General features: G+C 35.5%; 1 protein-coding gene across 1 annotated transcript; it reads left to right on the top strand.

Moving 5' to 3' along the window:
• The first annotated feature begins 812 nt into the window (after nucleotides 1-812).
• Nucleotides 813-5501, top strand: LOC107860557 (beta-galactosidase 15). The gene is made up of 15 exons (XM_016705952.2): nucleotides 813-1076; nucleotides 1169-1377; nucleotides 1488-1554; nucleotides 1643-1879; nucleotides 2099-2187; nucleotides 2308-2413; nucleotides 2784-2871; nucleotides 3125-3243; nucleotides 3351-3512; nucleotides 3630-3823; nucleotides 3926-4029; nucleotides 4122-4231; nucleotides 4340-4573; nucleotides 4667-4878; nucleotides 4963-5501. Exons 1-15 carry the CDS (start codon nucleotides 900-902, stop codon nucleotides 5345-5347), a joined length of 2493 nt encoding a protein of 830 aa, XP_016561438.1. The 5' UTR covers nucleotides 813-899; the 3' UTR covers nucleotides 5348-5501.
• The last annotated feature ends 11169 nt before the right edge of the window (nucleotides 5502-16670 follow it).

Here is a 16670-nt window from a genome sequence, read left to right as displayed (position 1 = left end):
ATAAATAAAGTCATCTAATTTTAAAAAATTAAAGATTACACGTGCAAGTCACGTGCGGTTAAACTAGTAGTACGTAATTTTAGCTAGAAGTTAGCAAATAGACATTATATTAGAAATTAGGTGCATGCATGCCTGATGGGGTAAGTGGAAAGCGGCGTTGGGTAGTTAAGTAATGTGAAAGACGTATATGGAAGTAATAGATTCATTATATAATTGTATTAACTGACATTAAAGTATATAAAGATTAGATAAGACTAAAATAAAGTAGATAAGTACAATGAGGATAGAGGAGATAAGAGTCTTTAGTAGAAATTAATGGTCTACATAAAATATTATAATATTTAAAACATTACCTTATATTGAATTTAGGAGAAAGTAAATGGTTTATTAGTACAATAATGAGGATAGAGGAGATCAGAGTAAATGGTTTATTAGTACAATAATGAGGATAGAGGAGATCAGAGTCTTAGTAGAAAGTAAATGGTCTACATAAAATATTATAGTATTTAAAACATTACCTTATACTGAATGTAGGAGAAAGTAACTGGTTTTTATTATTTTTTCTGTCATGAAAATAAGACAACGTAATTAGAAGTCTGGTATAATACTGTTTCCTTTTAATTTTGCATTTTTTGCCCCAACATTTCCCTGTCTTATCCAAATTTTATTGAAATAAATTTATTAAAAGTATATTCAAATTTATCAAAATATCCTATTTTTTCGTGTATAGATTTATTTTTATATATATATATAAAAAGAAACCATGTTCTAACCGGTTATAAACTGTTTGAATTAAATTTGAGTTAGAACAAAATTGCGACTTGCTTATATATATACATAATATATACCCTCTCTAAGGATACATAGATCAGTGTTTAAGGTTTATTACCAGATAATTCATGTCGATGGCTTTCATGACTTCTTTCAAAAGCTGTTTATTTTTAGTATTTTTGTTATTCATTATTAGTTCTATACGTGCTTATCAAGTTTCTCATGATGGAAGAGCTATTACTATCAATGGAGAACGAAGAATTCTTCTATCTGGTTCCATTCATTACCCTAGGAGTACTGCTGAGGTAAATATATGTATGTTTTTGATTTGTTAGTTTCTTTTTTATTGTAGAAGTTGTGTAAACTTGGTAGGTTTATGTTTGTTTGGTTTTGGTAGATGTGGCCTGATTTGATAAAGAAATCAAAAGAAGGTGGATTGGATGCAATTGAAACCTATGTGTTTTGGAATGCACACGAGCCATCTCGCCGCGAATATGATTTTTCTGGGAATTTGGATCTCATAAGGTTCTTGAAAACGATTCAAGATGAAGGACTTTATGCTGTTCTTCGTATTGGACCTTATGTTTGTGCTGAATGGAACTATGGGTACGTCATAAAAGCCTCTTAATATGTCAATGAGAATATATAGTAATACTTTCTTTTTGTTTCAATCTTTGGCCTTCTCAAAATAATAATTTGTAAAAAAATTTCTTCAGAGGATTTCCAGTATGGTTGCACAACATGCCTGGAATTGAGCTCCGCACAGCCAACACTGTTTATATGGTATAAACTGAGTAACATAAAATTAAATTACTACATGTAAATTTTATTGAATGTATGTAAACAAAGTAATGTTGTGGTGTTATTTCAGAATGAGATGCAAAATTTTACCAAGTTAATAGTAGACATGGTGAAACAAGAGAAGCTATTTGCATCTCAAGGAGGTCCAATAATACTAGCACAGATTGAGAATGAATATGGAAACGCACAAGCAGCTTATGGTGATGCTGGCAAAGCTTATGTTCACTGGTGTTCTAACATGGCTCAATCACTTGATGTTGGTGTTCCATGGATCATGTGCCAACAGCCTGATGCTCCCCAACCCATGGTAAATCACTCTTCATTTTATTACGATAACGGTTATGCCGTTATGTATTACTATCTACAAAAACTACAACAAAGAGTGGTATACAAATTTGTAAATAATTTAAGTGTATAGTGTATTCGATGCTAAAATCTTTTAAGATTGAACTCGTAAAGTTTACTTTCTTACGTTTTCTTCCCCTTTTATAATTGTATTAATGTAGTAAATCGCATTTGTTTCCAGATAAACACTTGTAATGGTTATTATTGTGATCAATTTACACCCAACAATCCCAATAGCCCAAAGATGTGGACTGAAAATTGGACGGGATGGTAAGTCGTTTATGGGTTGTATAAATCTGATTATTTTCAATTATTAAATATAATTAGTAAGTTATTTTCATTGTATTAATATTTACCATTGACTCTGTTACTTTTATTTAAATTATTAAGGTTCAAGAATTGGGGTGGCAAAGATCCTTTAAGAACAGCTGAGGACCTTGCTTATTCTGTTGCACGATTTTATCAAACTGGTGGAACCTTCCAAAACTATTATATGGTATGCATTGTTCTTATTCTTCTATTTCATGAGATCATTTTGGTTTATGATCAGTGGAGGAGCCAGCCCCTCTTTAGGGGTTTGTCCGAACCCCCTTCGACGGGAAAATATATTATTTATACATGATTAAAATTATTTTTTATGTGATTATAGTAGCCCCTTCTACGGAAAAATATACTATTTATATATGATTAAAATTATTTTTTATGTGGTTATAGCAGGTGTTGAACCCCCTTCGATTTAGTTTTATTTGAATATTGAACTCCCTTACTTGAAATCCTGATTCCGCCTCGCCTCTGTTTATGATATGCTTTGGATAAATTGATTATTTTGTTACAATAGCAAATTAAATTCGTCAATACTATTTCAGTATCACGGCGGGACAAATTTTGGTAGAACATCTGGAGGTCCATATATTACAACCACATACGATTACAACGCACCACTTGATGAATTTGGTAAGTTTTAAATTCTGAATGTTAAGGAGAATCGAAACTATTTTTTTTTTTTTTGCATTGTTGTATGTTATGAAATTGTTTATCGTTCATGATTCCTTGTAATTGTTCTACTATTAATTGAAATCATAATAAATATTTGTATATATTTTGCATAACGTAAGCACATTGTTAAATTAATTGCATTGTGTTTGAAATCATAATAAATATTTGTATATATTTTGCATTTAATTGCATTGGGTTTATTATCTTCAAGGAAATTTGGCCCAGCCAAAATATGGTCATCTGAAGGAACTTCATGATGTTTTGCATTCCATGGAGAAAGTTCTTACTAATGGCAACGTCACCAATACTGCTTTTGAAAATTCTGTTGCGGTATGTTGAAAATATATTATTTTTTTCCTTCAAAATAAGATGTTCATGAATATTGAGAGATTTTTTTTTTCCATTTTTATACAACTTTTTTCTTTAATTTATTTTAGGTCACTATGTATGCTTTGGACGGGCAATCAAGTTGCTTCTTTAGCAATGCAAATGAGACCACAGATGCAACCATCACATATAAAGGTGTCAAATACCATGTACCAGCTTGGTCTGTTAGCATTCTTCCAGATTGCAAGACTGAAGTTTACAACACAGCCAAGGTAACTAACTAAAAAAAAAAAAAAAAACAATTTCCAACTGATTAGGTGACATGACATAATTTTGCATATTAAGTCATTTTAATTTTTGCATAATTTCCACAATTTGGTTGTATGTAGGTCAATACTCAAACTTCAGTTATGGTGAAGAAATCGAACGAAGCTGAAAGTGAACCAGCTTCTCTCCAATGGTCATGGAGACCTGAGAGGATTGATGACACTATTATTCTAGGAAGGGGTCAATCTTCTGCCAATGAATTGCTCGATCAAAAGGCTGTTAACGATACTAGTGACTACCTGTGGTACATGACAAAGTAAGTTACGTTATTAGCTATATATAAGCTCGAAATTTAGAATACTTTTTTTTTATATTGGTAACAATCTAATTAATTAACATGATTTATTGAATGTTATAGTGTTGATATCAACAATACTGATCCAATCTGGAGTGATGATATGAGCTTACGAGTCAACGGCAGTGGCCACGTCCTTCATGCTTATGTCAACGGCAAATATCTTGGTAAGAAATTAGATTTTTTTTTTTGTTGTTATTTTTCCTTTTTTTTTAAAAAAAAAAAAACTTGCTAAGCTTTTATGAATAAAACTGTGTAGGTTCCAAGTGGGCAACATATGGAATCTACAACTATGTATTCGAGAAGAAGGTTAAATTGAATCCGGGCAAAAATCCTATAGCATTGCTTAGTGCTACTGTTGGCTTGCAGGTACTTTTTTAGAATAGTTAATTTGTATGTCCTAACCAAATTAAATGTTTTAATTAATATTAATCTATTTCTTTTCTTTTTATTTGTTGTTGTTGTTGAAAATTACAGAACTATGGACCTCACTTTGATACAATCCAAAGTGGAATCCCTGGTCCAGTTGAAATAATTGGAAAGAAAGGTGATGAGAGTATCATTAAGGATTTGTCTTCCCACAAATGGTCCTACACGGTAGGTTTGAATGGTATTAGCAATAAGTTGTTTGCTCAAAATCCAAAGATTAAGACAGGGAATTGGTGGAACTCCCATGATGTTCCAATCAATCGAAGTATGACATGGTACAAGGTAAATATACGATAAAATCTCATTCTTTGTCTGTTATAGTTATTGTATTTTCAATTGTGTTTGACATAACCAGTTTTTTTTTGTTGGGACTAGACCACGTTCAAAGCTCCACTAGGAAATGCTCCAGTAGTTGTGGACATGCAAGGTTTGGGCAAGGGAGCTGCATGGGTTAATGGTCAAAGTATAGGTCGTTATTGGCCTAGCTACTTGGCTGAGGGAAGTTGCTCTACTAAAACATGTGATTATCGTGGTCCATATTCTGCTGACAAATGTACTTCCAAATGCGGCGAGCCTACACAAAGATGGTTTGTTAATTCATATAATTCTTCATCAATTTCACTTGTATACATTGGCGGTGTAATTAATTTAATTGAGACTCGCTCTTGTAGGTACCACGTTCCACGATCGTTCTTGTCTACTGATGAGAATACATTGGTTTTGTTTGAAGAATTCGGTGGGAATCCATCGTTTGTGAATTTCCAAACAGTTGAAGTTGGAAAGGCATGTGGAAGTGCTTATGAGAACAAAACAATGGAATTGTCATGCAATGGTCGTCCGATAACTGCCATTCGTTTTGCCAATTTTGGTGAATCAGAAGGAATTTGTGGGTCATTTGCCAAGGGCAAATGTTCAAGTGTGAAAGATGTTGTTTCTATTGTCCAGAAAGCATGTGTTGGCAAGGAGACATGTTTAGTGCACGCATCTGACAGTGTGTTGGGATCAACAAATTGTGGCAATAATGCCAAGAGACTCCTTGTGGAGGCTGTGTGCTAGACTTACTTACAATTACACAGTCACATAGCAATTTAGCAATTGTTGATAATGTCGTTACATTCTAGTTTTTCTCTCTAGTATTCTGCAAGTATTGTTGATAATGTCGCTACATTCTAGTTTTTCTCTTTAAGTATTCTGCAAGTATTATTGATAATGTTGCTACATTAATAACATTATAGTTTTTCTCTAAAGTATTTATATAACAAGGAGACTGGAAGAGGTATTCCAGTATTTATGTGTTTCACTTTCACCCAAATAATCGTGACTTTTAGCAAATCTTAACCACATTCGACTTGTGAGTCGTGAACACGTAGGTCTATGCGTTGGATCAGTATTTCAATCTGGATTTGCTTTTCTTATTTTCAGTTTTGTCAAAATGCAAATTAAACAAATTTGAAGTTTGAATCACACCAGGTGTAATTTGATCTAAATTTGTAACTTTTTATATGTTGTTTTTCCAGTTATATCATATGCTATAACAGTTAACTAGATAACAAATATTTAAATCTATCTTGCACCCATTTGACATGTTCACATATCTGCTATTTGAACCTTCTTGTGAATGTCATCGTGTCTAATCTCTTCTAGTTTTGTATGGTCATACATCTTTAACATCTGCAATTCAACAATACTCATTCCACAAATGGAGTTTAAAGGTGAACAACACATCTAAACTAATTCAATTTTTTGAGTATCACATTTAAACTGTTGGGAGTGTGAGTTTCACATCTATACTTTCTCTTTTGTTTAAAATTTTGTCACGTGGCACTTTACATGGGAAAATAATTAATTTCACCATGGCAAAATTAATAAACAAAGTTAATGTTAGGTTAAAGGTTAAAAATTATCATCGTGTAAATTAATTTATTCCTCATCGTGATATCGGACATCTTTTTCTCCATCTTCTCAATCGTGGTCTCATCTAAGTCGTGGTGTCGGTATCTCTAACTTGGAAGGAGAGAGTTTAAGGTTTTTAAAGAAAATATTTAAAAATAAAAAATAAATTGCAGCTAATTTAGCCTTTATATGTCAGACAGACGAAGATTTTACGGTTAAACGTACCTAAATACGTTTGTCGACAAACATTTGGTCTATTCACCATCTATGGGTCATGTGCATTTGCTAATAATTGAGTGATAATTAACGAACTCGAACACCAATATGTTACGATAAAAGGTACTACCCTCCCATCCTATTTTATGTGCCATTTTAGTGGATGAACTAAAAATTAAAGGGTCACATGGAAAAAATATATTTTTTTAACAAACTTAAAGGATCATAATTATTTCATCATAACAATTAGAAGAACCCTATTTCAACCATAAAGTATGTGATTTCATCCCGAGTCACTTTTTTTTGGCCCAAATATTGTTGAATCAAAAATTTAAGGGAAAAGGACATGGTATGATCATTTTAAAAAAAAATGCCCCACATGTGAAAAGGTGGATATGCTGTAGTTGGTCGGCTAAATTAATTTCCCTTTTTAGCCATTTGGTCCAATTAGGCACATGCAGTCTTTATACTTAATTGATACACTTTTATACCACATAGATACACTTTTATATTATATTGATACACTTTTTAAAAAAGAGAAAGAAAATTCTGTGCAAGACATACAGTCCCTATACCCAGTTGATACTCTTTCATACCACATTAATGCACTTTTATATTACATTGATATACTTGCAGTGTCCATATACTCAATTGATACTCTGTTATACTAGATTGATACATTTTTAGAATACATGTAGAAACTATATAGAGTCGTATAAAATATGTATCTAAATAATAATTGTAGTTAAAAATTGTATAGAATGTGTATAAAAATGCTATAATTATTATATAGAATATGTATATATATAGAAACTGTATCATTATTATATATAAATATATATCTTTAACAATTGTATTATATTAAAAGCATATGGTATTGTATTTTATTGTATAAATAAGTAAAACTAAACAAAATAGTATGTTATTTTAATAATGTTGGTGAATGCTATTGGACAATAAAATTTCGAGACTGAAAAATAAATAATTCAAGACAAGAAAATATTGCAACAATCGATTTTATTGATTTCAATAAGTAAGCGTTACAATCTCTATGAATCTTTTGATTCGCCTTTTCGAACATAATTCAAGGGCTTAAAGCTTAGTCTTGAATTTGAATTTGATTTGATGGATTTGAGGGACTTAATCTTGACTTGTGCTTGAATTCAAGAGCTTTTGAGTTTGTTCTTGAATATTGCGGTCTTGATCTTGAACTTTGATGAACTTGATTTGAATGCTTGAGCTTTTTAGAGAAATTGCGGCCTTTGATCCACGAGCTTTCTCTTGCAACTTGTTAGAGTTCTGGGGTCTCTTTTCTGAATTATGAGACCCCTATTTATACTTGTGGAAAAGAAAGAGTCATGATCAATATGAACTTCCTTTGACCAATCATATTTGAGTGATGTGACGTCTTTTTATGGGCTTTTATTTCATGGGCATGCTGCATCAGTTTGACATGTGGTACGGTCCTATTGGCTCCTTCACTTGACTTGGCATGCCACGTCATTTGACACGTGACGCTTATTTGGGCCTCTAGAATATGACAATATCTTGGGCTTAGTAAAGTGGGCTCATCATTTGTAGCCCAAATTAATGGACTAACCCAATAAATATTGGGCCTTATTTAAATCTATACTTATTTGGACTTAAATAATTAATTCAATTATATTAATCCGCAATATTTATTTGAGACTAATATATTTTGAATTTAATATAATCCAAATTTTGTACGGATTTAAATTTAATAAAATTGAATCGCCCACAAATGCCCCCTACTTCAAGACTTGTCGAGACATTTAATATTTTAGAGACTAGCCTTGAAGTATGATTATTTAAACATGCTTCCTTCGTGTTTCAACGATTTTCTATACATAAGAACACCTCATTCAAACAGTTTAAAGCCGAACCATATTGACAATGTCTCTCAAAGTTCTCTTATTTTTTTTCCACGAATCTCTATACTTAAGACCCGTTGGTGAGGCATGATATCCAATTTCAAACAATTTTGGAAGACTTTTTCATTGCTTTACTTAACCAGGAATAAAACTCTTCCGATTTAAACTTAGATTGGAGAAGGAAACAACCTCCAATTTGACTTTGTGTGGGAGAAGGAAATCAACCTCCAATTTGAATTTGTATGGGAGAAGGAAATAATCTCCAATTTGAATTTGGAGATGAAAATTATTCCAATATGAATTTATATTGGAGAAGGAAATAATCTCCAATTTGAATTTGGAGATGGAAGCTATTCCAATCTGAATTTATATTGGAGAAGAAAACAATCTCCAATTTTAATTTGGAGATGAATTGGAAACAATCTCCAATTTGAATTTGGAGATGGAAATTATTCCAATCTGAATTTATATTGGAGAAGAAAACATCCATCCTACAACTCTATAAAAGGAGGTAGTTTCTCCACTTTTTCAATATCAATTTTGGGGTTTCCAAGTCATCAATAATATTGAGGTAATTTCTTTTGCTCCCACTTTTCTCTTATTTTCGTCACTTTTTTCAGCACAGTATGTTAGTGGTAGAAAATTCATATCTCATTGTAAAAATATTGAAATCATGATCCGTTTGATGTTCCAGAAACTAGACTTCAAGATCTAAAACATATCCAAAATTTAGAATTAAACTCCTTCAATATAATTCTTGATAATTTTTTGAAGTTACCCCTGAATTTTATCATGCTGAAAATTTCAGATTTGCACGTCTTTACTAAAACTTTCATATCTTGAAGTAAGAAGAATGAAATCACAAGCCGTTTGATTCTTGTGAAACTAGACACAAAGATCTATAACATATCAAAAATTCATAATTTAATACAATCAAGATATTTTTAGGTGTTATCCCGAAATCAACATTGAGCTTTGATGCATCAACAATTTCAGTTTTATGCGACATCACCAAAAAAAATTATATCTCAATGTGAGAGTATTGAAATTATGATACGATTGATCCTATAGATATAAGAAATATGAATGTATAACATATCCAAAATTTGGATTTTATCATTTTTTGGATTGTTCCAGATGATTTTTTTTTAAGTCGATCTTATATGCTATCTGACAGAGGATTCCAGATTTGCATTGCTTCCCAAATAATTTATATCTTGATGTGGGACCATCACCACCAAAGGAAAATTTGATTGCCTCAAACTAGATTTTGAGGTTTTTATTTTCATTAAGGCATCTTGTCTCAATCCAAGTTGGTGATATACAATTTTCAAGATCGCAACGCTCTGACAGGTAACATCCTTTCTATTTGTGTTTACTTTCTTTTTGTTTCCCCCATTTTTTTTTTCAGAGTTGAAACAAATATGCAATATGCAATCATTGACCGGCTTAAGGTGGTAAGAGTTTAACTTCGCCTCTGTCACCTTAAGACCTAAAGATTTACGCATAATTGGCCGGCTTAAGGTGGGAAGAGTTTAACTTCGCCTCTGTCACCTTAAGACCGAAAGACTTACGCATAATTGGCCGTCTTAAGGTGGTAAGAGTTTAACTTCGCCTCTGTCACCTTAAGACCGAAAGACTTACGCATAATTGCCGACTTAAGGTGGTAAGAGTTTAACTTCGCCTATGTCACCTTAAGACCGAAAGACTTACGCATAATTGATCGGCTTAAGGTGGTAAGAGTTTAACTTCGCCTCTGTCACCTTAAGACCGAAATACTTATGCATAATTGGCTGGATTAAGGGGGTAAGATTTTAACTTCGCCTCTGCCACCTTAAGACTGAAAGACTTTGCTTGAAGACGGCATGATTTTCTTTAAGTATGGGCCCTTTCACCGATGCATTTATGCGATGATCTTCTCTAAGTATGGGCTCTTTCATCGGTGCACTTATGCAATGGTCTTCTTTAAGTATGGGCCCTTTCACTTGATGCACTTATGCAATGGTATTCTTTAAGTATGAGCCCTTTTATTGATGCATTTATGCGTTGGTCTTCTTTAAGTATGGGTCCTTTCATCGATGCACTTTATGCTATGGTCTTCTTTAAGTATGAGCCATTTTACTTGATGCACTTATGCAATGGTATTCTTTAAGTATGGGACCTTTTATTGATGCATTTATGCGTTGGTCTTCTTTAAGTATGGGCCCTTTATTGATCAGCTTAAGGTGCAAAGGGACAAATTTTGTCCACCTTAAGGCATGAAAATTTTGATATCCTTTTAAGGATAAACCCGTTATAGGCCAGCTTAAGGTGCAAAGGGACAAATTTTGTCCACCTTAAGGCATGAAAATTTTGATATTCTTGTAAGGATAAACCCGTTAGAGGCCAGCTTAAGGTGCAAAGGGACAAATTTTGTCCACCTAAAGACATAAAAATTTTGATATCCTTTTAAGGATAAACCAGTTAGAGGCCAACTTAAGGTGTAAAGGGACAAATTTTGTCCACCTTAAGGCATGAAAATTTTGATATCCTTGTAAGGATAAACTCGTAAGAGGCCAACTTAAGGTGCAAAGGGACAAATTTTATCCACCTTAAGGCATGAAAATTTTGAGATCCTCTTAGTTGTAGGCTTAGAGAACTTTGGGATTCCAAATTCTATTGAAGGAACTCTCTTTCTTTTCGACGGGTTGCTCCCATTGAGTCACAGATATTTAGAGTAAGTCCAAAATTTAATTAGAATAGTTTCATACTTGATATCAATATGGTAGATACTGCATGAACATATTTTTTTTAACACTCATGCAACTGAACTCAAAATGAAATTCCAAGCACCTACGTACCTCAGTAAAGAGGATCAAGTCATAACGTAGTTCTGGGTGAGGTTTGTGTGTGTGTGAGCCATTCACAGTTTATACTCTTGCGGGCCAGGAGTGAACATGTAGTTTATACTCGTACCTTAAGGAGTATACATGCAGTTTATTCTCGTGTCTTAAGGAGTGTACATGCAGTTTATACTCGTGCCTTAAGGAGTGTACATGCAGTTTATACTCATACCTTAAGGAGTGTACATGCAGTTTATACTCGTGCCTTAAGGAGTGTACATGCAGTTTATACTCGTGCCTTAAGGAGTGTTATCTTCCTTTAAGGATAGTACTTCTTCAAGAACTTGGCGTTGATGGGGCCAATCCTCACGCCATTTGCATCGACAAGCTTGTAAGCACCATTTGAATATGTCTCTTATACGATATATGGTCCATCCCACTTTGGGGTAAATTTGCCCCCAGACTTATGAGAAGTGATAATGGGCCTTCTTACTGCAAAGACTTGATCTCCAACTTGGAAGCACCTTAAGCAAACCTTTTTGTTGAAAGAACGAGATAGCCGGGCTTGATAACATTTAAGATTTTGTTGAGCCTCCAGCCTCTTCTTATCAAGAGCTTCTAACTCCGCAAGATGCAACTTAGCATTTTCTTCATCAGTGAGCCCTTCTTGAATAGCCAGTCTCAAAGAAGGTATTTGACACTCAAGTGGCAGGACTGCTTCAACTCCAAAAGCAAGTGAGTATGGGGTTACTTGTGTTGGTGTATGGTAAGTTATCCTATACGCCCATAAAGCTTCTTCCATTCGCTCATTCCAGTCTCGTTTGGATTTGGATACGACTTTCTTCAACAAGTTGCATAAAGTATTATTGAAGTCTTCAGATAGACCATTGGCGGCAGCATGATACATTGAAAACTTACGCTGCTTAAAGCCAAAGAGGTCACAGATCTTGTTCATCAACTTGTTATCAAATGGCTTGCCATTGTCAGTTATTATATATTGAGGGATTCCAAAGCGGTAGACGATATTCACTCGGATGAAGTTCGCAACATTTTATTTCTTTACTTCCTTCAGAGCAACAGCTTCAGCCCATTTTAAGAAGTAATCTGTCGCAGCCAAGATGTATAAGTGTCCACCAGAAGACTTTGGTAGTGGACCAACAACATCCATTCCCTAAGCATTGAATGGCCAAGACGCTACAGTTGGATGTAGCACCTCCGGAAGTTGATGTATGAAATTTGCATGGAATTGGCAAGCTTTGCATCTTCTCGCATAGTCCAAGCAATCTTTTACCATCGTTGGCCAATAATATCCCATTCTTTTAATGTGAAAATAGAGCTTCGGTCCAGACTGATGTGATCCACAAACTCCCGAGTGCGCTTCTTGCAAAGCTTGAATTGCTTTTTCCTCTCCCAAACACCGTAAGAGTACTCCTTCAAATGATCTTCTGTACAGTGTGTCTTTGCAGTAAAGGAAGCGAGGTGCACGATGACGAATGTCAGTCTTTCTCTTTGGATCTTCTGGAAGTATCCCATAACATAAGTAATCAATAATAGGTTGTCGCCAATCTTCTTTTACAGCTTCAGACATGGCAACGAGGTATTCAACCTTGTTTTCCACATCCTCATCTGACGGCGGTACTACCCATTCTTGGCGGACAGTAACTCGGGTCTGATTTGGAAGAGTTAGGGTTGAGGCCAGAGCAGCTAAGGCATCAGCTTACTTATTTTCTCTCCTTGGCACATGTTGGAGGGTTACTCCTTCAAGCCACCTCATCAACTTCTGTGCATAATCATGGTATGGTCGTAGTTCAGACTTTCTGACTTCATAGCTTCCCAAAAGTTGTTTGATCACCAATTGGGAGTCACCGAAGACTTGTAATTGCAGTTGTTTCATGTCCACTGCCATATCAAGTCCAAGTATTAAAGCTTGATATTCAACAACATTATTAGAGCAATGATTTATTAGGGTAAAAGAGTATGGGATGACCTCTTCTTGTGGAGTGACGAATACCACCCCGAAACCAGCTCCATATCGATGTGCAGCACCATCAAGGTATATCTTCCATGGGGGTCTATCTTCAATGACCATTGCATCTTCATCAGAAAGTTCATCGCTCAATTCCCAATCATCAGGTATCGGGTGTTCTACTAAGAAGTCAGCCAATGCTTGTCCCTTTATGGCTTTTTGGGGAACATACACAATCTCAAACTGTTGAAATTGAAGGTACCATCTTGCAAGTCGGTCACTAAGGATAGGTTTCGACATGACAAACTTAATGGGATTTGCCCTAGACACGAGACGAACCACATGAGCTTGAAAGTAGTGTTTCATCTTTTGAATTGAGAAGGCCAATGCCAAACATAACTTTTCAATTGGAGAATATTTTAGCTCATTTGGTGTCATCATTCTGCTCAGATAGTAAAGAGAGTTTTCTTTGCCATCACTATTTTCTTGAGCCAGTAGTGCTCCAACCGACCTTTCTTGTGCCGCGATGTAGAGTATCAATGGCTTCCCAGGTATGGGTGCCGCAAGAATTGGAGGTTTCATTAAGTATGATTTGATTCTCTCAAAGGCATTACTACAAGCTTAGTCCTATTCGAAGGGAGTGTCCTTCTTCATAAGATGACTAAATGGTTGATATTTTCCAGCCAGGTTTGAGATGAACCTCCTTAAATATGCTAGCCTTCCTTGAAGGCTTTTTAACTCATGAATATCCCGACGCTCAGACATCTTCAAAATTGCATCAATCTTAGCTTGATCAATTTCAATTCCTCAGTGTCGCACAATTAAGCCAAGAAATTTTCCTGAAGTAACTCTAAAGGCACACTTCAATGGATTCATCCTAAGTTGATATCTTCGAAGTAACTCAAATACCATTCTTAGGTCTTTTAAGTGGTCGTCTCTCTTTCTTGACTTCACCACTAGATCATCCACATAGCATTTAATATTTTTATGGAGCAGACCGTCAAAGATGTTCTGCATATCCCTTTGATAAGTGGCGCCAACATTCTTCAAACCAAAAGGCATCACCTTGTAGCAATAAATATCTTTAGGCATACGAAATGCAGTAAGTTCTTCATCCTTTGGCGCCATACAAATTTGATTATAGCCGGATGAACCATCCATGAAGGACATTGCCTCATAACCAGTGGTGTCATGAATCATTAACTCCGGTATGGGGATTGGAAAATCATCCTTAGGGCATGCATTGTTGAGATCTCAAAAGTCGACACAAACTCGAATTTGGCCATTCTTCTTCCATACTGGAACAATGCTTGAAATCTTGTGGGATATTTGAATTCCCAAATAAAGCCATCTTCAATAAGTTTGTTAACTTTATTTTTGATCAGTGTAACCAACTACGGCCTAAAGCGTCTTTGGGCTTGCTTAACAGGACGGGCACCATTCTTGACTGCCAACTGATGGACCGCTACTTTTGGATGTAAGCCAGGCATTTCCTTATAGCTCCAGGCGAAGACATCCATATATTCTTTGAGTATGTCCATATAAGAGATTTTCTCTCCTACTTCTAGAAACGCACTCAGGTAAGTTGGTCTTGGTTCTTCATTGGTTCCAAGATTAACTTCCTTTAAGGGATCTATTGTGGCCTTTACTCCTTCTTCAAGTTGCGATAGAGCATCTCCAGTATCTTCCTCCTCTTGAGGATCATCGTTATTGACGGATATATGATAACACCAAAAGGTATTTTCTATCTCTTCATCAACCTTTAATTAAGACGAGATGCATTTCTCGTTCTGGGTCATAACATGATATGAGGAGCCAACACTCTCTTCATCTTCTTCGCGTTACTTGGTATAAACCACAGTATGTGCCATCGCTTTTAACACGTCGTTGCATGAATCTACCAGTTCCGTCTGTCGCTTCTATCTAGAAGGAATCAAACTTTGGAAATCCTTCTGGATTTTAAATGAAGAGTGCTGCATCTTTCTTTGACAACTTCTTTGATGCTTGTTGTTTTTCTTCTTATTTATAGGACCCAACCTTTCGAACACAGAAGTTCTTGCGATTGATTTTCCAAGTCGATCAAATATAGAGGGTCTTTTATTAACGGCAGTGGATTTTTCTTCCATGGTGATGTAATTACTGACTGCTCTTCTTATGGAGATGCGAATTGGAGGTGGCTGCGCGTATCCTAGCCCTTCACGTGCTTGCCTGGGGTTGCCCTCCGATGAAAGTTTGCCCAACCTTGATGGCTCATTAGGATTGTATCCAACCATTACAAATAGCTTGTATGCATTTGGATCAAAGCCCTCTTTTGTATGCTTCGTAGGGAGTGCCATATCTGGTGGCGGATTTTGAGCCACAGATTCCCCAAGTGGCCTTGAGGATGGATTTATTGCATCAATTTTCCTGATAGGTAAAGTTAGCCCCTTTATCACATTATCTTCGGGATCAGGTAAGTGATCTTCCTCTTTCTTTACCTTTGGCACGTAGCGAAGAACAGGAGTTGTCTTCTTTTTCGTAGGAGCGACTCTTTCTTTATTCGAAGTGAAGAAGGGATTCCTATTGGCGAATTTTTTGATTGTCACCGCGACCTTCTTAGATTCAAGATCGTCTTACTTGGTCTTGGTGACATCTTCAATCTTTTTCTCATCTATAATATGATTCTTTAAGTAGAATTTTGCATCGAAAAAATGTGACTCAGCTTCAGTGAATGGCTTGTCATTGGCGAATATCGTTATTTCCACTCCATTTTCGAGGTACTTCAAGCATTGATAGTAAGAGGATGAGATAATTTTGTTCCCATGCACCCAAGGCCTACCAAGCAATACATTGTATGAAGTTTTGGCATCGATCATATGCATTAATGGGTTTGATTGAAAATCATCCATACTAATCCCCAACTTGATACATCCTATGGCCCTTTGGCCCCCTTGGTTGAAGCCTTGGATCATATACGGCTTTCGTCCAGTTCACTAGTAGCGATGCCAAGCTCCTTCATTGTACATAGGCAGGATATTGACTCCAGATCCTTCATCTATCAAGATTCTATTGATCTTCTTTCCTATAATTTGACCTACCATGTATAAGGGACGGTTATGTAGGGTCTCACCAAACAGAAGATCGTTATTTGTGAATGTGATTTTTGTATCACACATATGTGCCTCTTCGCCAAGAGTTTCAGCCAACCTTTCGGAAGATGAAGAAACTTCCATGGGTAGATTCTCACCCTTTGCCCCCTCTTTGGCGGTATTAAAACAAGACGCCTCAAGGTTGACTTGGGCAGTCTTTACACGAAACCAACTTGGCAAGAATTTCTCTAAAGTCATCGGACGCCGAAGTTTTTGGGGTGAAACTCCGTCACCCTCATTTTCTTTGGGATTTCAACCAACTTCTATTTTCTTCATTTCTTCACCACTCTCCTTCTGATTGGCTACTCGTACGTCTCCTTTCGCAGACTCATCTTTTTGCGTCTATGTCTAGTCACTAGTGTCCAACCTTTATCATCGTCTTCGTTAACCAAAGACCTGTTAGGCTCTAATATATCCTCATTATGCTCCTTGACACAAATTTTAACTGGGTCGAGCGAGCCA

Source organism: Capsicum annuum, chromosome 2 (assembly GCF_002878395.1).
Source record: "Capsicum annuum cultivar UCD-10X-F1 chromosome 2, UCD10Xv1.1, whole genome shotgun sequence".
NCBI lineage: Eukaryota > Viridiplantae > Streptophyta > Magnoliopsida > Solanales > Solanaceae > Capsicum > Capsicum annuum.
This window is presented reverse-complemented; position numbering and strand designations above follow the sequence as displayed.